General features: G+C 46.6%; 1 protein-coding gene across 3 annotated transcripts in view; it reads left to right on the top strand.

Annotated features, from left to right (window-relative positions):
* Positions 1-23,469, top strand: part of TAF1 (TATA-box binding protein associated factor 1) — an 88,735-nt gene that overhangs the window by 11,539 nt on the left and 53,727 nt on the right. For all 3 annotated transcript variants that reach the window (XM_040442266.1, XM_040442264.1, XM_040442265.1), the window contains exons 5-16: positions 11,361-11,602; positions 13,108-13,323; positions 18,226-18,459; positions 18,546-18,741; positions 18,827-18,943; positions 19,587-19,754; positions 19,869-19,996; positions 20,551-20,658; positions 21,088-21,261; positions 22,816-22,989; positions 23,077-23,181; positions 23,263-23,463. In XM_040442266.1, coding sequence (XP_040298200.1) covers positions 11,361-11,602; positions 13,108-13,323; positions 18,226-18,459; positions 18,546-18,741; positions 18,827-18,943; positions 19,587-19,754; positions 19,869-19,996; positions 20,551-20,658; positions 21,088-21,261; positions 22,816-22,989; positions 23,077-23,181; positions 23,263-23,463 — 2,063 coding nt within the window. The remainder of the gene's footprint in view (positions 1-11,360; positions 11,603-13,107; positions 13,324-18,225; positions 18,460-18,545; positions 18,742-18,826; positions 18,944-19,586; positions 19,755-19,868; positions 19,997-20,550; positions 20,659-21,087; positions 21,262-22,815; positions 22,990-23,076; positions 23,182-23,262; positions 23,464-23,469) is intronic.

A 23,469-nucleotide genomic window follows, 5' to 3' on the forward strand; every position in this document is an offset into this window, starting at 1 on the left:
GCTTTTACTGTAGGTTGCGGCGGCAGGCCCCCTGGATCTCACAGGCCGGAAGCTGTATGAGTAATACACTGTATTACTCATACAGCCAATGCATTCCAATACAGAAGTATTGGAATACATTGTAAAAGGGATTAGACCCCCAAAAATTGAACTCCCAAAGTGGGACAAAAAATAAAGTTAAAAAAAAGTTCCCTCCCCCAAAAATTTAAAGTTTCAAGTAAAAATAAACAAAAACGTCATTTTCCCCAAATAAAGTAAAAAAAAAAAAATTGGTAAAAAATAGGGGGGATTGGGAAAAAAAAGTAGACATATTAGGTATCGCCGCGTCCGTATTGACCGGCTCTATAAAAATATCACATGACCTAACCCCTCAGATGAACACCATAAAAAATAAAAACTGTGCTAAATAAACCATTTTTTTGTCACCTTACATCACAAAAAGTGTAATAGCAAGCGATAAAAAAAGTCATATGCACCCCAAAATAGTGCCAATCAAACTGTCATCTCATCCCGCAAAAAATGAGACCCTACCTAATATAATCGCCCAAAAACTGAAAAAACGATGGCTCGCAGACTATGGAGACACTAAAACATGATTTTTTGTTTTGTTTCAAAAATGATATTATTGTGGAAAACTTACATTAAAAAAAAAAGTATACATATTAGGTATTGCTGCATCCGTAATAACTTGCTCTATAAAAATATCACATAACCTAACCCCTCAGGTGAATACCGCAAAAAAAAAAGCAATTTTTTTTTGTCACACCTTACATCACAAAAAGTGTAATAGCATGCAATCAAAAAGTCATACGCACCCCAAAATAGTGCCAAACTGTCATCTCATCCCGCAAAAATCATACCCTACCCAAGATAATCGCCCAAAAACTATGGCTCTCAGACTATGGAAACACAAAAACATGATTTTTTTTTTGTTTCAAAAATGAAATCATTGTGTAAAACTTACATAAATAAAAATAAGTATACATATTAGGTATCGTCGTGTCCGTGACAACATGGTCTATAAAAATACCACATGATCTAACCTGTCAGATGAATGTTGTAAATAACAAAAAATAATAACGTAGCCAAAATAGCTATTTCTCGCCCATATTCATTGGGGGACACAGAGACCGTGGGTATAGCTATGTCCTCTAGGAGGCGTTGACACTAGTAAAAGCTGTTAGCTCCTCCCCTGGCAGCTATACCCCCTCCAGCCTGGAGAGAGAGCTTCAGTTTTTTCTAGTGTCAATAGGAGGCAAGACCTGAAGATTTTTTGTTTTAGTTAATTTTTTTCCTTCTTTTTCAGATGGGACAACAGTGGTCGCCTCGCCTCCCTGTTCTCCCGGGGTCGAGTTGCACCAGTGTCGGGTCACCCACTCTGCTGCCTCCCCCACAGAAGACCAGGTGGACCAGGGCAGATTTGCTCCCCTGCATCCCTCCAGCCAAGGGGTCACCTAGGTCCGCCAAAGAGAAGACCCACCCGCTAGGGGTGGGCGATATGGCCTAAAATCTATATTGCAATATAATTTTAAGCATGTGCGATATATATCGCGATATATTGTTTTCTATATTTGGGGGGGATGGGGGTGTTTAAACTTTTTAGTTTTTTTTTAAACTTTTTTATTTAATAACTATTAGCCTCCTTACGGGCTAAAACCCTTGTCATATTCACCCTAATAGAGCTCTATTAGGGTGAATAGGACATTACACTCTCCCTGCTGCCCTGTGCTTTGTGCACACAACAGCAGGGAGCTGACCATGGCAGCCAGCCTCTCATGTGCCCCCCCAGCCTCTGATCCGCCCCCCCCAGCCTCTCATGTGCCCCCCAGCCTCTCTCTCTTATCAGCTCCCTCTCGTAACTCAAACCCACCCCCCTCCCTCCCCAGTATTAATCATTGGTGGCAGTGGCCACAGGGTCCCCCTCCTCCCCCCATCATTGGTGGCAGTGGGCAATTCCGATCGGAGTCCCAGCAGTGTAATGCTGGGGCTCCGATCGGTTACCATCGCAGCCAGGACGCTACTAAAGTCCTGGCTGCCATGATATGTTAGTGAGCAGCATTATACTCACGTGCGCCGTGGCCGCCGGGCGCTCCTTCTCATAGGTCTGTGCGGCGCGTTGCTAATGCTATAAGCATTAGCAATGCGCCGCACAGACAGAAGGAGTGACCGGCGGCCACGGCGCATGTGAGTATAATGCTGCTCACTAACATACCATGGCAGCCAGGACTTCAGTAGCGTGACTCCTGGCTGCCATGGTAACCGATCGGAACTGCCCACTGCCACCAATGCAGAGACTGAAGAACATTCCCGGCACCCGACATCTGACAGGACGCTGTGATCCGCGCGATTAACCCCTGAACTGAGGGGTCAATTGCGGCGGATCGCAGCGTGCAGTCATAAGGGCCGGGATATGGCCGGCACATGAACGGTACGTTGGTATTCAGGCATTCATTGGTGGCGCAGTGGCCACAGTCCCTCCACTCCTCCTCCTACTCTGTTCTTATTGGTGGCCAGCGGCAGCCACGCACAGTAGGGAGGGAGGGACTCCCTCCTTCTCCACTGTGCCGGCTCAGGAGAACATGGTGCGCGCCGAGAGCGTGATCATTCACTACCGCTCCGTGGTCATATCACGGTCCGGCGATATGCACAAAATCCATATCGTGGCACAAATTTATATCGCCTATATCGCCCAGCCCTACCTCCCGCCATACCAGACTCCTGCCACTCCGGTGCCAGTTGCTGAGGAGGTGACCCTGCTGGAAAAAGGTACCTTATGGGCCCACTTAGGGAGGGTGAAGAGAAGAGGAGGAAGATAGATGAGTACGGGACTAGGTGAGTATGTTAACCCCCTCCCTCCCCTTCCTATTAAAGGGTTCTACGGAAAGGCTCCCTCTTTGGCGAGACAAGGGCTTCATTTATCACTAGCCCAGCTCCAACAGTTTTCCTTCCCTCCCCCTCTGACGTTTATATTCGGGCACATAAGGGGGTTAATGGCGAACTCCCCACAGGCGCTATTATATGATACAGCGAGCTCCGTGCGCACCGCTTTGGTTGGGTGTGGAGTACAGACGCAGAGTGCCTGCGCAACTAACACTGACACAGGGGTCGTTTATAACTTCTGCTCCCCTGTGATATTGATCCCTGGAAGCGGGCGCCTAAGTGCGCAACGCTCCAGGAACCTAACGCCAGCTTGGCTCCGGACACCATTAATCTGGCTCCGCCTTCACTCCGACCTGCGCTCCCACATGCGGGCGCATTTATCTACAGTCTGGCGCCATTCAAAAGCGCTACCTGCGCTTACAGCGATCGCTGGTGTGTGGTACGCACCGGACCTTTTCACCTGCGCATTCCGATTCGGCCGGCCGGGGTCATACACCGTTGTCCCCACAGCCCTCGGTGCGCCGGCGGTACAGTTGGCCTGGTCCCATAACTTTAGACCCCAGCTTGCGGCCTACTAGCCCACAATTTTTCTCCGGGGAGGGGGGTGGTCTGGCGCGAATTCTTCCCGCCTTGCCTTCCTCTCCCCCTGTAGCTCGCAGAGCCCGCCCTCGGCCCTCAGGCAGTTAACCCTTCCTGGTCAGCCTTCTTCTGAAGCTGACACAGGGTTATATGTGCTTCTGGCTGACGGGCTTTACTGTTGAGGGACTTATCTCCTCTGCCTCTTGCTCAATTGAGGTGGGCATCCCAGTTTAAAAAAATATATAAAAAATTAAATGAACACAAATAAGTCCATTCGGGTCCTCCCCCTCAGTCTGTGTCAGACTGGGCCTGGGTCCTATCACGGTCAAAAGAGGACTCCAATGGAAAGAGGACTCCAATGGTAGATCTCTCTGTCTTTCTACTCACCCTCTGGGGCCGTGTGGTTGCCACGCGCTGCCTGCGCAATCCAACGGTGTACATACGGACCTTCCCACTCACCCACCGGGGTCGTTTGGTTGATAGGCACCACCTGCACAATCCGACTGTGTACATCCGGACTTCCCAATCACCCTCATGGGTCGGTGGTTAATAAAGCGGTACCTGCGCAATCCAACTGTGTACATCTGGACCTTCCCAATCACCCTCCAGGTCGTTTGGTTGATAAAACGCTACCTGCGCAAATCCAATTGTGTACATCCGGACCTTCCCAATCACCCTCCGGGGTCGTTCGATTGATGTGCACCACCTGTGCAATCCAGTACTGGATATCTGGACCTTCCCAATCACCCTCCGGGGTCAGTTTGGTTGATAAAGCGCTGCCTGCGCAATCCAATGGTGGATCTCCGGATCTTTCCAATCACCCTCCTGGGTCGTTTGTTGGGATATGCACTGCCGGCATAATCCAATGGTGAATCTCGGGACTTTCTCAATCCACCCTCCGAGGTCGTTTGATTGAAGAACTGCCGGTGCAACCCAATGGAGGACCTCTGAAAATTCCCAATTCACCCTCTGGGGTCTTTTGGTTGATGTACCTCCGCCTGCGCAATCCGGTGAGTGAGCCTCTAGACGTTGCCATTCCACCCCAAGTAATTTGGTTGATGGATTCCACCGGCGCAGTCTCCGCTGCCATGGGCGTATTCTTGTGAGGCAGGATTGCACATAGTGGGCCAGAGCGGGATATATTCCTCCTCGGTCCCCTCCACACCCCCACCCTTCCTCCCTAGGATCACGCTCAGACGCACCCTCCCTCCCTGGAGAGGTTCGGTCTGAAGGGGGGGATCAGTGGTTCGGTCTCTGCCGTGATTCCGGTGCGATCTTCCAAGATGGCGTCCGAGGTAGACAGCAGTACTTGTCGTATGCATTACCCCCTTCCTCAGGCGGAGTATTTGCACTACTACTGGATGCAGTACTCCCTTGGTTGTTACCTTCCTCTATTGGGGTCTAACCGCCCTAGCACGGTTTCAGTGCCGGCAGTAGGTGTTTCCCTTTTTATGAGGTGGGGGAACTGTTTTTCCCACTGGGGACAGTACTTATGGTAGGCATTAGCCTCTTGCATAGGTAGCACTATGGCATTGTCCCTGGTTCAGTGTTTACTGTATGTATTACCCCTTTACGTAGGTGGGTATGGATACGGGACTCTCCTTATGCCTTGCCCTTTCCCTAAGAGGCGTACTCTCTCTACTTGGATTCAGTTCCTGCTAGATGCATTACTGCATCACCACCCTCATGATGGAGTATTTGCACTACCACTAGTGTAGTGCTTGCCGTAAGCATTACCCCCTTTAAACGGTGGGATAATTGCAACATTGCCCTTTCCAACGACTGATCCACTACCGTGGGGAATGAGTACACATCTTGGATGTTGCACTTCAACTACGTCACGGTTATAGTTGTCTTGGCTTCTTTTACAAGTGGAGCGTAGCGAGTATCGATACACGCTGGTGCCCTGTACTCTTCTTCTCATGGTATTTCAGTGCCGCCAGGGATACTGTGGCTGTTTCCACGTTGTGTCTTGTCCTTGGTGCCAGTTTAGGGGATGAGTATGGCAACAATATGTAGTGCGTACTAGGGCTGCACGATATAGGAATTTTGTGCGATTGCGATTAGGGCCCTAAAAATTGCGATAACGATATGCGATGCAATATTTTAAGGGAATTGTGTTAGAGGTCTATTTGCTTGGATTTTCCCATATGAGCCGCTGACGCGGCTGGGTATGACGCTGTTATGTGGGGGGGGATCTGTGGATGACGCTGTTATGTGGGGGGGATCTGTGGATGACGCTGTTATGTGGGGGGAGATCTGTGGATGACGCTGTTATGTGGGGGGGGGATCTGTGGATGACGCTGTTATGTGGGGGGGGGGATCTGTGGATGACGCTGTTATGTGGGGGGGGATCTGTGGATGACGCTGTTATGTGGGGGGGATCTGTGGATGACGCTGTTAGGGGGGGGGGGGATCTGTGGATGACGCTGTTATGGGGGGGGGGGATCTGTGGATGACGCTGTTATGGGGGGGGGGATCTGTGGATGACGCTGCTATGGGGGGGGGGGATCTGTGGAGGACGCTGTTATGTGTGGGGATCTGTGGAGGACGCTGTTATGGGGGATCTGTGGAGGACACTGTTATGGGGTGGATCTGTGGAGTACGCTGTTATTGGGGGGGGGGGGGGATCTGTGGAGGACACTTATGGGGACCTGTGGATGGCACTGTTATGGGGTGGATCTGTGGAGGACGCTGTTATAGGGGATGTGTGCTATGACACATAGGGCCATAAGGGGGGGCCAGCATAAGACATATAGCATCTTATGCTGGTCCCCCTCATGGCCCTATGTGTCCCCTCATGTGTCCTAAACTGCGCACATAACTGCCTTTGTGTGTAAAGTATTTTACTAGTGTGTGAAACAATCTCTCTCCTATTGATAACATGGCCAGCCTCTGTACTCACTGTCACTATGAATGCACTGCAGCGAGCTGGCCGGCCGGCGCGTGACTGACGTCACTTAGTAACTCTCCTCCCACTTCAGGAAGCAGGAGCGTTACTAAGTGACGTCAGTCACGCGCCGGCCGGCCCGCTCGCTGCAGTGCATTGCATTCATCGTGAAAGTGAGTACAGGGGCTGGACCTGTTATCAATAGGAGAGAGATTGTTTCACACACTAGTAAAATACTTTACACGCAAAGCCAGTTATGTGCGCGGGGCCCCTTCATATATAATCGCTGCATTTTCGGGTCGGCCAAATCGCCATATCGCATTTGCCGATTATCGCGATTCGATTATTTTTTCGATTTATCGTGCAGCCCTAGTGCGTACACCATGGCACGTAATGTTGTGATTACGTTTCAGCAAGTCGAGTGTTACACTGACTCTATATTCCCTATCTTCCATTTTTGATATGGGAAGTAGTTGTGCTGGCACTCTGGTTTAGCATGGCAGCGTGTTCTCCTCCGCTGATGCGGATTAGTATTTTTTTTTTTTTTACGCTGATACTAGCGTTTGCGGTCGCTGCAGTGGGTCATTCCCTCAGGTAGGGGTTCTACCCTGATGCTGGCTTGGCGGTTGTTCCGGTCTAACGCCCTTCCCTGGTGAAGTATTTAAGGTTAGCTCTCCTTCCTGAGGCAGTATGGTACCATGGCCTCTACTGGATCCCTCTAGTCTGCCCCTCAGCTTGTGCTGGCGGGGGCACTGCGGCTACTACAGTATGGGGGTCCTGGAGTAGCCATTACATACTCTGGCTCCTCCGTCAGGTGACGAATTCTTCTATCGCTAGATTCGGTGGCGTACGCTGCATGGCCCCCTCCTTAGGCGGAGTGTGGCACCGCCACTATCATCCAGTGGCTACTTCAGTGTAGTGCTAGTCTCAGATGGGGAATGGACTTCGCATTGCCATTTTTTTCTTCCGATTTTCTTTTCCTTTTCTGGCTCAGGGTTCACAGCCACTCCGCAAACCTTGGTAGCTCCTACGTTACTACTTCCCCTCATCTATGTGGATGCAGGGTATTGGTTCTGTGGTTGGTTTTTTCTTCCAAGTCCTTTTCCGGAACGACTGTTGGGCTGTGACGTTTTTTCGAACTCCTACCTGTTGGTCCTGTATGTACTACCCGTATCTACAACTACCTCTCGTGACTTGACGAGTGACTGCCATGTCAGTCCGATGTAGTCATGCCTTTTCACTGCACGTTCCGTGGCTAGACTACGAGACTCGCCACGGCAGGCTGAGCAGGGGTGCTGTCACGACTGTTGATGGAGATTTGTTTCTGGAACGGAACACCCCTTCTTTTCTTCCTCTTCAAGGCAGGAGTTTTTTTCTCTCGTCTTGGTCTGTTCGAAATTTCCGGTCAAGCAGTGTTGCTACTCCGTTAATACATGGTCGTTGATGGAACTCCACCGCTGGTGATTCTCATATCGTCTCTGCTTTTACCTAGCCATTGTGTTGTTTCCTGGGCACATGTGGTTCCTCCATACCGTCCTCCTTTACCGCCTTGGGATCTGACCTTAGTCCTTTCAGCGCTCCGGAATTCTCCCCTTGAACCCTTGCGGGAGAGGTCTCTCCGACTCCGGTTCTGGAAGGTGTTTTTTTCTTGTGGCTATCACATCCATCAGATGGGTGTCCGGGTTGGGCGCTCTCTTGCAGAGAACCTCCTGGTTCTAACAGGGATAAGCGGTTCCCCGGCCCATTCATTCCTTTCTCCGACGGTGGTCTCTGAGTTCCATTTCAATGAAGAATCTGTCCTTCCATCACTGTGTCCCTCCCCTTCACCCCCTAGGGAACGGGAGTTAGATCATTTGGAAGTTGTCAGGGCTCTGACAATTTATTGCTAGCCTCCAGTTCCTTCCGGGGTACGGACTCTCCTTTTTTGTCATCACGGAGGGTCCTCGCAAGGCATTGGCGGCCTCCAGGGGGCAATTGCACATCTACATTTGCTTAAGCGTACTGCACCCGGGGCAGGGTCCCGCCCTTCGGTGTCACGGTTCACTCCACCAGGGCGGTGGCGCTCTTGAGCTCGGAGGATTCAAAGTTCGGCCGCGCAGTTGTGCAGGGCAGCTACTGTCCTCCTTGCGCACATTCACAAAGATTTGCCAGAGGCATGCTTATGCTTCGGCGGGCGCCGCCTTTGGACCACTTGGTCTTACAGGCGGCAGTTCTTAGTTATCTGCAGAGGCGCTTACTCCATGGGTCTGTGGTTTTCCCTCCCTGTGAACTGCTCTAGGACGTACCACGGTCTCTGTGTCCCCCAATGAATATGGGCGAGAAAACAAGATTTTTGTAAAACTGTAAAATCTGTAAAATCTCTTTCTCGCTCTTCATTGGGGGGACACAGCACCCACCCAGTATTGTTGTTCGACCACAGTTGTGGCTGTTGCTGGTTAGAACCTGGTTTGGTTCTTGGCATTGTTGCTGTTCCACGTTTTTTCGTTGGTTTACTTGCTTCTCCTATTGCTTCTCACAAACTGAAGCTCTCTCTCCAGGCTGGAGGGGGTATAGCTGCCAGGGGAGGAGCTAACAGCTTTTACTAGTGTCAACGCCTCCTAGAGGACATAGCTATACCCACGGTTCCTGTGTCTCCCAATGAAGAGCGAGAAAGAGATTTTACAGGTAAGTTTTACAAAAATCTCGTTTTCTTGTTATCTTGCCTCACAAAAAGTGGAATATAGAGCAACCAAAAATCATATTTACCCTAAACTAGTACCAACAAAACTGCCACCCTATCCCGTAGTTTCTAAAATGGGGACACTTTTTTGGAGTTTCTACTCTAGGGGTGCATCAGGGGGGCTTCAAATGGTGTCAAAAAACCAGTCCAACAAAATCTGCCTTCCAAAAACCGTATGGCATTACTTTCCTTCTGCGCCCTGCCGTGTGCCCGTACAGCGGTTTACAACCAAATATGGGGTGTTTCTGTAAACTACAGAATCAGAGCCATAAATATTGAGTTTTGTTTGGCTGTTAACCCTTGCTTTGTAACTGGAAAAAAATTATTAAAATGGAAAATCGGCCACAAAAGTGAAATTTTGTAATTGTATCTTTATTTTCCAATAACTCTTGTGGAACACCTAAAGGGTTAACAAAGTTTGTAAAATCAGTTTTGAATACCTTGAGGGGTGTATTTTTAGAATGGGGTCATTTTTGGGTGGTTTCTATTATGTAAGCCTCACAAAGTGACTTCAGACCTGAACTGGTCCTTAAAGAGGACCTTTCTCCGATCCCGACATTGTTAACTAAGTATCATGACATATACAGCGGCGCCCAGGGATCTCAGTGCACTTAGTATTCTCCCGTTATGTTCGGGGACTTGGTTATAGTAGGCGGAGTCTGCCCTTGTTCTGCTGGGTGTCTCCTTCTCCTAGCCTGGGAGAAAAAACCTCCCAGGCTGTGAGCTCTGCGCTGCGATTGGCCAGCGCTACAGCCTAGGAGAAGGAGACGCCCAGCAGAACAAGGGCAGACTCCGCCTACTATAACTAAGTCTCCGCCTACTATAACCAAGTCCCCGAACATACCGGAGGACATAACGGGAGAACGGAGCGGCGCCCAGGGATAATAGTAAGTGCAGGGAGATCCCTGGGCGCCGCTGTATATGTCATGATACTTAGTTCACAATGTCAGGATCGGTGAAAGGTCCACTTTAAAAAGTGGGAAGATTTGCTTCTAAACTTCTAAGCCTTGTAACATCTCCAAAAAATAAAATGTCATTCCCAAAATGATCCAAACATGAAGTAGACATATGGGGAATGTAAAGTAATAACTATTTTTGTAGGTATTACTATGTATTATAGAAGTAGAGAAATTAAAACTTGAAAATTTGCTAATTTTTAAAATATTTGGGCAAATTTGGTATTTTTTTATAAATAAAAATGTTTTTGTTTTTTTTACTCCATTTAACCAGTGTCATGAAGTATAATATGTGACAAAAAAACTATCTCAGAATGGCCTGGATAAGTCAAAGCGTTTTAAAGTTATCATCACATAAAGTGACACTGGTCAGATTTGCAAAAAATGGCCTGGTCCTTAAGGTGAAAATGAGCCCGGTCCCTAAGGGGTTAATATTGATGACCTGTCCTCAGGATAGGTGAGCTGGGGTCCAACACTCGGCACCCTTGCCGATCAGCTGTATGAAGGGAAGGCACGCTGTCTCCTTACTTGCTCGGTGATGCTATGTCTATGGCGAGCAGGAAGAGAGAAGGGGGGAGGCACGCATAGCACACTCCTTCCCTTCATACAGCTGATTGGCTGGGGTGTCGGGCCCCGCCTATCTGATATTGATGACTTATCCTGAGGATAGGTTATCAATGTTAAAAGCCTGGAGAACCCCTTTAATAATATCACTAAGCTCCTGAATACTTGTAAACGCGTTAAAGGGATTGTCCAGAATAAGAAACATGGCTGCTTTCTTACAGAAACAGAGTGTGGTCTATCCGCTCAGCTTCATGCACGTTCATGAAGCTGTACTGCAATACCGGATACAGCCCAAGGACGGGTGTGGTGCTGTTCCTGGAAGACAGCTTAGTGTAGTTTACTGCTGCCTACACATCTATCAGTTAAGATCTGATGTAATCGGATATCTTCCTACTTCCATTCCCTTTGATAGCAAGCTGCATCCATCCTTTCTGTGTAATCGTTTGTGGCCTAAATTGTTATTTGAAGATTTGTAGAGAGCAGGGAAATACAGTGGAGACTCCTGGGCAGGAAAAAATGCCGCCTCTCAGGATATTTAGCAAATTATTCACATGTACGGTACTACAGATTTATGCAAAAATGATGTTTTATTTCAAAGTTAGCAGCTATGTGCAAGAAACCAGTTATGACAAAACATAATGTGAACAGATTGGGTAACTGATTGCTGACTGCGCAAAGGCAAACATATCATTTTTAACTATGAGGTTGATTTCCTCACCAATTCGCACCATGGACTGTGCCCTGAAAAGAAAGTTGTCCTTGTTTTCTACAGACTCTGAAGAAGGGGATGGAATCATACTCCCCTCCATCATTGCTCCATCCTCCGCTTCCTTGGAAAAGGTGGACTTCAGCAGTTCTTCGGATTCTGAGTCTGAGATTGGCCCTCAAGAGCGTGGACCAAGTGAGGGGAAAGAGCGGAAGTTGACTTTACCGCTTGCTGGAATAATGCAGCGAGATGGCACCAAACCTCTTCCTAGTGTCACCGAGCTTTTCCCAGAATTTAGACCTGGCAAGGTAGTTTTTATTATCTTCTACTGGGTTTGCCTTACAAACTTGGCATGGGAATAACTAACATTTTTGAATGTTGAGGGAAAAAAATCAGAAAGAAGGATATAAAAGACAATAATTATTTTTTTTAGGTGGTAGGGGATCCTCATTTTAATGATGTTGTGTATAGCACCAGGTTGGAAGCTCTCTTTAACCCTCTTCCTATTATACAAATAATTTTTGTGTATTTTCTGATAACTTTTGTGCTCTTTTGGATACAATAGGGAGATTTATTATTACCGTCTTAAAGGGGTTGTCTCATCTGAGACTTTGGTGGAATATTGCTAGGCTGTGCCACCCATGTCAGATAGGGGAGGGTGCTAGAGGTGGGACCCACACCTATCTCCAGAACAGGACCCCGGAATTAAGTGGGGAGCGATAGAAGTGGAGTTTTGGCTACGATTACATAGTGCACTTTCCATTCATTTGCATGAGACTGAATTTTATTATTATTTTTTTTTTGGAACTCTCATAGCAATGAATGGAAAGCACACCATGAATTACTTTAGTGGCATATCCTAGCGTTATGTCATCAAAGCGCCAGTTGGCCAACCCTTTTAAATTTAGTCAGCTAGACTGGTATGCAGAAAGTGTGCCAAATTTATCACCGTGGCGCACAGCATTATTAAATCTGATCTTTTAATCCTAGCCATACTCCATTTGTAGATGTTTTTCAAAACTGTTTAGTGGGTTGTCTCAATTCAGGGCATAAATGCTGCAGACTTTCCACAGTGGAAATGCCGCAGAATTTGACAGTAGCATCAAAGTGGATGAGACTTAAATCTCATCTCTATAACGGCATAAAAATTCACTAATCCGCGTGAAAATTGAGTTGTGGTGCGGAAGTGTCTGCACCACAATCTGCGGTAGATTTTCTGCTGCAGAATACATCCTGTGTGGATGTACTTTATACTGACCTTCAGACGTGAGAAAATACAGAGCTGATCTGTATATAACCTATCAGCAGTGATGGTCAGTTCGCAGTGTTCGCCAGCGAACGCGTGCCGGCTGCCATCTTTAGTAAGGTAGACTCACCCGTCCGGCAATGCACAGGTAAGCCCTTACCTGAGCCTGTGCCGGGAGCCGGTCTGAAATCAAATGCAGTCACCGGGAGCAGGCAGTTCCAAGAACAGCCGCCGAGGGCCTTCATCGGGCTGTTCTCGGAACTGCCTGCTCCCGGTGACTGCATTTGATTTCAGACCGGATCCCGGCACAGGTAAGGGCTTACCTGTGCATCGCCGGACGGGTGAGTCTACCTTACTAAAGATGGCAGCCCGCATGTGTTCGCTGGCGAACACTGCGAACTGACCATCACTGCCTATCAGCTCTAGCCCATACAGGGCAGCCAACGATCATCAGCTTATGACGAGATTGCAGCGACACACAAGATTCATAGAAAATAGCCACATAATTGGTAAACTGTGCTTATCGTAAAAATTATTGTTTTAATCAGCAGTTTTTACTTTGCTCAGGTTTTACGCTTCCTTCGACTTTTTGGACCTGGGAAAAATGTCCTGTCAGTTTGGCGCAGTGCACGCCGAAAACGCAGGAAGAAGCACAGAGAATTAACCCAGGAAGTTCAGACAAAGGAGGGGGAAGAAGCAGAGACTGTAACTGAGAAGAAGTCTTGTTGGGAATATGAATATGCTCCACCGCCACCACCCGAACAGTGCCTCTCGGATGATGAGGTGAGGACGTCGTCTTTTACATATCCTGTTCCCGATCACCTTGAACACAGTTCATTCTGGCAGAAAAGGACATACAGTTTTTTGTTTTAACGACCTCTGTTTGGACTGTATAGCTGCAGACTGGGAGTCTGAGGACTCGTTCTTAGGTTACAATTGAACTAGACAATCTAAGCCCGAAATACAGCTGTCAGAAAGGTGTCCCAGTGAGCATTGCATAAACCTGCAGCTTTCACTCCTGACCCGATTTCTCAAGGCTGTATCTCTGGTTTTATGACCACACATCTCTTCTCTGTCCCCCTGGGGCTTCCCACGGCTAATTGGTTAGTGGGTTAGTGGATGTGGCGGGAAGATACAAGAGACATACGCTGCCCATGATTAGCGCTGACAGTCAGTATAATAGGCAGGGAGACAGCGAGGAATAGTTTAACAGTATATAGGGGCAGTTACATTATATATATATATATATATATATATATATATATATATATATATATATACTGACTGCCCGTCTTTCCTCTGTTTCCCCGGCGGCAAGGCGCCAGAGCCTGCCTCTGCATGTAGCCGTCGGCCGCCCTTGGTGTACAGCGCAGGATGAACGCTGTAGACTGGTCTTTTACATATCCTGTTCCCGATCACCTTGGACACTGTTCATTCTGGCAGAAAAGAATGCTTGTTTAGAAAGTTGCTAAGGGACGACTTCAGAGACTGTGTTTTTTTTTTTTTTTTTTAAATAAAATTTAACAAAATCACTTTATAAAGCATATTTCAAAAATAGTTTCAAGTACTTCCCCTACATGAGAATCCCCTCTTAATAATGTTGGGTGCAGTGTACAGTGCCTTGCAAAAGTATTCACCCCCCTTGACTTGTATTTTGGTGCCTTGCAAATCCTCAAACAATCCATGTTAATTCCAGGTTGTATCATTTAAAGGGTTTCTACCACCAGAAATACTGTTATGTAGCTGACTGATATAGCGATGCGCTAATGTCAGCTCTACATAACAGTATGTTTCTAACGTTAGTCCCTGCAGCCGTTTTTGTTAAAAAAGCACTTTTGTTATATGCTAATGAGCCTCTAGGTGCTATGTGGGCGTAAAATCAGCACCTAGAGGCTCCGTCCACTCACCCATTATTCCGCCCAGGTCCAGTGTTGTGCCCGCCCAGCTCCTCTTGATTGATGGCACGGTCCGCCGCATCGCTGCCGAAATCCCGCGCCTGCGCCGTTCACTTCTGTCTTCAGCGCAGGCGCAGTGATTGAAGGCCGCTCTCCTGATGCCGGCTTCCTCACTGTGACGTAGTCGGCGCAGGCGCAGTGAGGAATCCGGCACCAGGAGCGCATCATTCACTCACTGCGCCGAAGACAGAAGTGAACGGCGCAGGCGCGGGATTTCGGCAGCGATGCGGTGGACCGTGCCATCAATCAAGAGGAGCTGGGCGGGCACAACACTGGACCTGGGCGGCATAATGGGTGAGTGGACGGAGCCTCTAGGTGCTGATTTTACGCCCACATAGCACCTAGAGGCTCATTAGCATATTATAAAAGTGCTTTTTTAACAAAAATGGCTGCAGGGACTAACGTTAGAAACATACTGTTATGTAGTGCTGACATTAGCGCATCGCTATATCAGTCAGCTACATAACAGTATTTCTGGTGGTAGAAACCCTTTAATTTACAGGACATGCCCACAACTTTGAAAATTTTTATTTTTATTATTGTGAAGCAAACAACAAATAGGACAAAATAACAGGAAAAGTCAATGTGCATAACTATTCACTATTAAGGCTCCATTCACACGTCCGCAATGTGTTTTGCGGATACACGGAGACACGGATCCGCAAAACACGGAAAGCGGCAATGTGTGTTCCGCATTTTGCAGACCGCTGATTGCCGACATAATAGAATATGCCTGTTCTTGTCCGCAATTGCGGACAAGAATAGGACATGTTCTATTTTTTTGCGGAAACTGAAGCACGGATGCGGAAGTGCGGATCCGCAAATGTGGATGCGGACAGCACATTCCGTCCCCATAGAGAATGAATGGGTCCGCACCCTTTCAGCAAAATTGCGGAAAGGATGCGGACACATTTTGCGGACGTGTGAATGGAGCCTTAACTGTTGTTAAATTAGTTGTTCAATGGAGGTCCCACCCATGGCCCACCTCCTCCCGCCCAGACCACTTTTCGTAAAAGTGGCAGGGATGTCGAAAAGGAAAAAGTAGCCAATTTCTTGTGAATGGCATTGGGGACACAGCACCATGGGTATATGCCCAGCTGCCACTAGGAGGCTGACACTAGAAATAAAAAGTGTTGGCTCCACCCAGATGGGCTATACCCTCTGCACAGACACTAAACTAACCAGGTTTAGTCTAGTGTCCGTAGGAGGCAGACATTACCTGCTCTGTTTTTTTTGCAGGTCTTGCTGCTTTTTTTTTTTTAGCCTGAAGACGTCGGACGGTGAGTATCTTTCCTGTCCCTTTTCCCCTTTCATCCCTGTCCCATGGGGTTTAAAGAGGACCTTTCACTGATTATGACAATGTGAACTAAGTATACATACATGGAGGGTGGCGCCCGGGGATCTCACTGCACTTACTATTATCCCCGGGCGCCGCTCCGTTCTCCTGCTATGCCCTCCGGTATCTTCGATCAGTAAGTTATAGTAGGCGGAGATTTCAGTCACTAAGTTATGGTAGGCGGAGTCTGCCCTTGTTCTGCTGTAGCGCTGGCCAATCGCAGTGCAGAGCTCACAGCCTGAGAGGTTATTTTCTCCCAGGCTGTGAGCTCTGCAATGCGATTGGCCAGCGCTACAGCAGAACAAGGGCAGACTCCGCCTACCATAACTTTGTGACCGAAGATACCGGAGGGCATAGCGGGAGAACGGAGCGGCGCCCGGGGATAATAGTAAGTGCAGTGAGATCCGCGGGCGCCGCTCTCCATGTCTGTATACTTAGTTCACATTGTCATAATCGGTGAAAGATCCTCTTTAAGGTTAGTTCCCCTTGTTACCACCCCCCCCTCTTTATTTGCATCATCCCTGGCCACCCCTTGTCTCTTGGGCCCCCGGTGCTCCATCTCCCAGGCCCTCTTCTACTTTAGTCCTCGGCTTCTGCTGGGGACTAGGCCGCATCTTCCCTGCCCTGTCGTCGGGCCCCTGGTGCTCTGTTTGCCCCGTTTTTTCCCTCCCTGTGCGTCGTTTCTCCCCAGGAGCCCACCTCACCTGTTTCCTTAGTTCCGGAGGGCCCCCGTTTTCCCGCAGTTCCTTCCCGCCGACTGCGCTCCTTTCCCGGCCGCGCCATTAATCAAGGCCCCGACTTTTTCTTCATCTAGGCCGCATCCTCCCCCTCGCTTCCCGGGCTTTTTCCTTGGCCCTTCCCCACTTCCCTCGGCTCTTGGGAGGGGTCCCCTCCTATCCCAATTTTGCGATGGCGGGGTTTTTGCTTGCTTTTAATCTGGGCCTTCATCTTGCCAGCACTCCTGAGGGACGCTCTCCAGATCTCCCTTCTGCCTTCCTGGCACTCTCCAGCACCTCTTTGGGGCCTCAGCACCTGGGGTCCGGTAGGACAGCGTCTGGCTGGCTGCTTTTCCTTTTTTCAGGCTCCCAATAAGTTCTCATGTCCTTTTTCAGAGAAGGAAAGAGTTGAACGGCACACCTCTGTGATGAAGGTGGTGCTCAGTGGTATATAAAGTTCATGCAATTGAAGAGAAGACCACGGCACTCTAGTTGCTGTTTCGTTGAATGCTTATTTTTATTATTATTAGAAAACTTTAGATTTTTTATCCATCCAGAGAATAATATTTAGCCACTGGCCAACATTTTAGTCAACAATAGACCTTGATCATGGCCTTAGTCATGGTGCTTGTAGTTTGGCTGAATGGCGTCATCCAGCCAAACAACAAGCATCATGACTAAGGCCGTGATCAAGCTATATTAATCGAAACGTTGGCCAGTGGCTAAATATTATTCTCTGGATGGATAAAGTTTAAAAAATCTAAAGTTTTCTAATAATAATAAAAATAAGCATTTAACGACCAACAGGTTGTTTAGGACCAACAGGTTAGTTAAGTGTCTGTGCAGAGGGTATAGCCCATCTGGGTGGAGCCAACACTTTTTCTTTCTAGTGGCAGCTGGGCATATACCCTTGGTGCTGTGTCCCCCAATGCATCCAACGAGAAAAGGATTTTACGCTAAGTACAAAAATCCAGTTTTTGCAACTTTTAAGAAAACTGACGTAGAAGCTGATTAAAGAGGACCTTTCACCTGTATAAACTATGTGAACTGAGTATGCTGCCATATAGAGCGGCGCCCGGGGATCTCACTGCACTTACTATTATCCCCGGGCGCCGCTCCGTTCTCCCGTTATAGGCTCCGGTACCTTTGCTTTTTAAGTTATAGTAGGCGGTGTCTTCCCTTGTCCTGTGGGCGTCTCCTTCTCCTAGGCTGCAGCGCTGGCCAATCGCAGCGCACAGCTCACAGCCTGGGAGAAAAAAACCTCCCAGGCTGTGAGCTGTGCGCTGCGATTGGCCAGCAGTGCAGCCTAGGAGAAGGAGACGCCCACAGGACAAGGGAAGACACCGCCTACTATAACTTAAAAAGCAAAGGTACCGGAGCCTATAACGGGAGAACGGAGCGGCGCCCGGGGATAATAGTAAGTGCAGTGAGATCCCCGGGCGCCGCTCTATATGGCAGCATACTCAGTTCACATAGTTTATACAGGTGAAAGGTCCTCTTTAAATAACATAGATTTCAATAATAACAATTTGAGTACCTGCAACCACCACTAGACGGAACTTACTGCAGAGTTCTTACTTTTGTGCTATTTAAGGGTGGAATTTCGCCTTCAGATTTATTACTTTTGGTCTTTGTATACAAATTAAATACTATGCTAATTGTTTGATGCTTTATACAGATCACCATGATGGCTCCTGTGGAGTCCAAGTTCTCACAGTCCACTGGGGATACAGATAAAGTTGCAGATACAAAACCCAGAGTAGCAGAGTGGCGCTATGGACCAGCTCAGCTGTGGTATGATATGCTTGGTGTTCCTGAAGATGGCAGTGGATTTGATTATGGGTTTAAGCTGATGGAGCAGAACGATGATGACCATACTGACGACAGTGCTGACAATGACATAAAAGACAAGGTGTGTGTATGGTGGAACAGTGCACTGATACCTGGCCAAAATATTATTATTAGGATCTTACAGATTTAATTTCTCACGTGGTCTAGAAACCGGAGGAATCCACAGAGACTCAGTTTCAAGATGAACATTTCTTGATGGTAACGCAGCTCCAGTGGGAGGATGATGTGATATGGAATGGGGAGGATGTGAAGCACAAAGTTACAAAGACCCAGAGGGCCAGCTTAGCCGGTTGGCTTCCCTCCAGTATGACTAGGAATGCCACAGCCTACAATGCTCAGCAAGGTATTATCAGTTATGTCATTGGCGTGTGTGTGTAATTGCTTATTAATGAGGTATTTAATTACTTATTTACTGATTCTTTCATCAGGACTGACTCGAAGTGGATCACTATTAAATCTGCCAACGCCTCTAGTGCAAAAACCCACCATACCTGGTTCACTGATTGCTTCTAAAGGGAAGGAAAAACACCCTCCAGAACAGCAAGGTGAGGCCTGAATCATGACTATGGGACCATTTGAAAATGATAGTGATGTTACTATGAAACCTTACACTTAGGGCTCATGCACACAATCGTATTTTTCCTCAGTGTGCTATCAGTTTTTCACAGATAGTACACTGAACCCTTCATTTATATGGGGCCATGCATCCCTTCTTTTTTTTTTTTTTTACATTTTTAGCAGATCAATTTGCCCGATGTAGGTGCAGGTCCTATTCTTGTCCGTTTTTGTGGATAAAAATAGCCCTTTCTATTGATCAGAGTAAAAAAAAAATACAGAATACATATGGAAGCTATCCGTATTTTGTCTACTGTAAACGGACGCTGCTCTGTAAATTAGGTCTTACAGGAAAGCAATCACACAGATTTTGTATATGTTCCTTGTGAGTAAAGACTTTGTGCACTCTGCACCACTTGCTGCTACTACTACGTATTTTGTACATTGTGGCTCCATGACTTTTTTTCATGGCATAGATCTTTACGGACGAAGAAGTGAGTTGGTTGCGTTCTAATGGCTTCTCCCTCAGCGGGAGTCGGTTAGCAGATGTACGCAGTCGTGTGACAATTATGGTGACAGATTGCACTTGGATATTGTGAGTCTGTTCTCAGATGTGTTCGTTTTGCTTTTTAGCATCTGTTGAAGAGGATCGCCCATGGTTTTCAATTTTTCCTATTGACAATGAAGAACTGGTGTATGGACGATGGGAAGACAATATCATCTGGGATGATCAAGCCATGGACAGGATCTTGGACCCTCCCGTTTTAACATTAGACCCCAATGATGAAAACATTATACTGGGTTGGTGATATTTTTCATGCAGTGGTTGTAGACATAAACATATATCGTCAGAAATGCTCAATTACTGGTGGTGAGGGGGTCATATCTTATGTGTAGCATATATTTTATCAACAGAAATTCCAGATGAGAAAGAAGAAACTACATCAAATTCTCCCTCTAAGGAAAGCAAAAAAGAGTCCTCGCTAAAGAAAAGTCGAATTTTATTAGGGAAAACTGGGGTAATCAAAGAGGAACCTCAGCAGGTAAGTGATTCATCTCTTTAAGGGGTAATCCAAACAATATATATATACACACACTCCAAAATAAATGGGTGAATAAACCACACAGTTTCATCACTGATCCCTTGGAGTGCCGCAGATTTCGTTTTGGAGTTTGTTTCCTTGGTCAAGGTTGCATACGCCGAAACCTGCAATTTCTACTTTCCCTGTGGAGAGTGCTGCCTATGTGATTTATATATTCACCCATAATATGGCAACCTTGCGACGTTTCGGCTCACAAGAACCTTCTTCCAGCGAAGGAAGGCTCTTGTGAGCCGAAACGTCGCAAGGTTGCCATATTATGGGTGAATAAAAGCTCACTATTTTCACTTTTAATCTGGAGTGCAGTCCTATTTTCTTGAAGATATATATATATATATATATATATATATATATATATATATACACACTGTATATAGGCTCCCATATCGTATTAGGCTGACCCTCGCTGATCTAGGACAAGCCTTTTTTTCATATTAACAAGGCATCTAAAGCTATTGAAAGTAAAATGAGCTTTTCTTGAATGTGCTTTCTCACAGAACATGTCCCAGCCAGAAGTAAAGGATCCCTGGAATTTATCCAATGATGAATTTTACTATCCAAAACAGCAGGGTTTACGAGGAACTTTTGGAGGAAACATTATTCAGGTAATAAATTCCTAACAAAAGCATTGATACTAGTATGGCGCAGGGTGCTCTGAGGGGTTTACTAACCATATTCTTGTTGAATTAAAAGATTTTTCTGACCTCTTAAAATAGAAAAAAAATGCTCAAATGCCTTTAAAATAAAAATAAAGAACCAATCTTAGTCAATTGTTTGTCCCCATTCTGGAGATCTTCCGCCATTCTCTGTACTTCTTATTCCCACCAACCTGAAAATGTGACTGATCAGACGGGCCAGGAGGCCGGGCAGTACAGAGACCAGAGAGGAAGCGTTGGTACAGGATTGATTGCTGCTGAGCTGTGATATAAAAATGTGGATCCATGTAACTTTACTATTGGTGGCAATATGTGATAACCCACTATGAAAGTTACGTGAAGTGTTTGCATCATTTCATTCTCTTTTTTTTTTATCAGCACTCTATCCCGGCAGTGGAGCTCAGGCAGCCTTTCTTCCCTACACACATGGGTCCAATGAAACTCCGGCAATTCCACCGTCCTACATTGAAGAAATATTCATATGGGGCCCTGTCCCAGCCAGGAGCGCACTCTATGCAATCTCTTCTTAAGCACATCAAGAAGAAAGCAAAGGTAATTTTAGAAGTTGAAGTTGTAAAATGGAGGTTCAGTTTCACCTAAGGCTACTTTCCCATTAGCGTTTTTTGCAGGTCTGTCATGGATCTGCAAAAACGCCTCCGTTACCATAATACAATACATGCATCCGGTTGTATTATGTCTTCTATAGCTATGACGGATCCGTCATGAACATTATTGAAAGTCAAAGGGTGACGGATCTGTTTTTTACTGTGTCAGAGAAAATTGATCCGTCCCCATTGACTAACATTGTGTGCCAGGACGGATCTGTCTTGCTCCGCACCACACCGCGGACAGAAAAACGCTGCTTGCATTTTGGTGCGTTTCGTTCAGTTCGGTTTTGTCCACATTGACAATAAATAGGGACAAAACTGAAGCATTTTCTTTCGCTATTGAGATCCTATGGCGGATCTCAATAGCGGAATTGAAAACGCTAATGTAAACACTCCCATCATCTTGCATAGTAACCTAGGTTGAAAAAAAAGACAGAGGTCCATCAAGTTCAACCTTTCTCAGATCAATTAGACAACATTGTTGGATTCATTATAACCATAAGTGTCTGCCATCACTACCTCCTGGGGTAGGGCATGCAATAATTAGACTACTCGAACTAAAAAGAACCCTTTCCAGTTTGCCTTTCCTCCACATGTAAAGGATGTCCCTGGTCCTTTGTAAAGTCCTCGGAATGAATAAGTGTTGTACCTACTTTTCAGTGCTCTGTACAGCGCAATATCGCATTCAGTAAAGTAGAGTTGTTGCGATACAAAATTTTAGATTCGATTTCGATACCATAAAAAAGTTATTGCGATATTCGATACCACGCGAAAAAAATAAACCAAAAAAGCCACGTGCATTCCGCATTTTAAAGAAATTTCGCAGTTTTTATTTTTCGATTTATTATTTTTTTCTGTTCCGGCGTTTACCGCATAGATTTTTTTCTATTTTAATAATTTGGACCTGGCGATATGTGATATGTTTATTTATTGTTTATACATTTTATATGTAATTTATACTTAATATTTAGGTGTTTTTTTTTTTTGTTTTTTTTTTATAACTATTTCCCCCCTTAGGGGTCAGAACCTGGGATTTTTTCATCCCTTTTCCTATTCACCCTGATAGAGCTCAGCGGTGCCCAGGAATAATAGTAGGTGCAGGGAGATCCCTGGGCGCCGCTCTACGTGTCCTGCTAACTTAACTAAGTCCGAACCCATGAAAAAGGTCCTTCTATCATTGGTGGCGCAGTGCGCCTGCCCCTCCTTCGCCCCTCTCTCCTAATTGGTGGCAGCAGCACAGGGGGAGGCAGACGCTGCTTCCTTCTTCCCTGTGCTGCTGAGGGAACATGAGCGCTCTGACAGCAGCGCGCTCATGTTCTGTGATACTAGACTGCGCAGTATAGAAAAAATTTAAATCCCGGTATCGTATCGATACCGGGACAAAAGTATCGATTGGGTATCGAAATTTCAATACCCGCAACAACCCTACAGTAAAGAGTTATATCTCAAAGACTTTTTGTGGCTAATGTGTCTGTTCATTTCCTTTCCTGTGCATCAGATGAGAGAGCAAGAACGGCAGGCGTCTGGTGGCGGAGAGATGTTTTTTATGCGTACTTCACAAGATCTCACAGGCAAAGATGGAGACCTCATCTTGGCTGAGTACAGTGAAGAAAACCCACCATTAACGATGCAAGTCGGCATGGCAACTAAAATCAAGAACTATTACAAGCGGGTAAGAATTCCCAGACTATACAAGTATTCATTAGGCTGTATAGGAGCCCTACAAATACGGTTTTCTCATGATTTCATTTTTTCATAGAAACCCGGGAAGGACCCTGGTGCACCAGACTGCAAGTATGGAGAAACGGTATATTGTCACACCTCCCCATTTCTCGGCTCTCTGCACCCAGGGCAGCTCTTACAGGTATGCGCCAACACAGATGACGGCTTGTGTCATTTTTGATCTGCACTTTCTGTGAACAGTTCCTTCTTTGCGTTTCTTTAGGCTTTTGAAAACAATTTGTTCAGGTCTCCAATCTACTTGCACAAGATGCCTGAAACGGACTTCCTCATTATTCGCACTCGTCAAGGCTATTGTATTCGTGACCTAGTGGACATTTTTGTAGTTGGTCAGCAGTGTCCTCTCTTCGAAGTTCCTGGCCCAAACTCTAAAAGGGCCAACACACACATCCGTGATTTCCTACAGGTACGT

The sequence above is a fragment of the Bufo bufo genome, chromosome 8 (genome assembly GCF_905171765.1).
Source record: "Bufo bufo chromosome 8, aBufBuf1.1, whole genome shotgun sequence".
Classification (NCBI taxonomy): domain Eukaryota; kingdom Metazoa; phylum Chordata; class Amphibia; order Anura; family Bufonidae; genus Bufo; species Bufo bufo.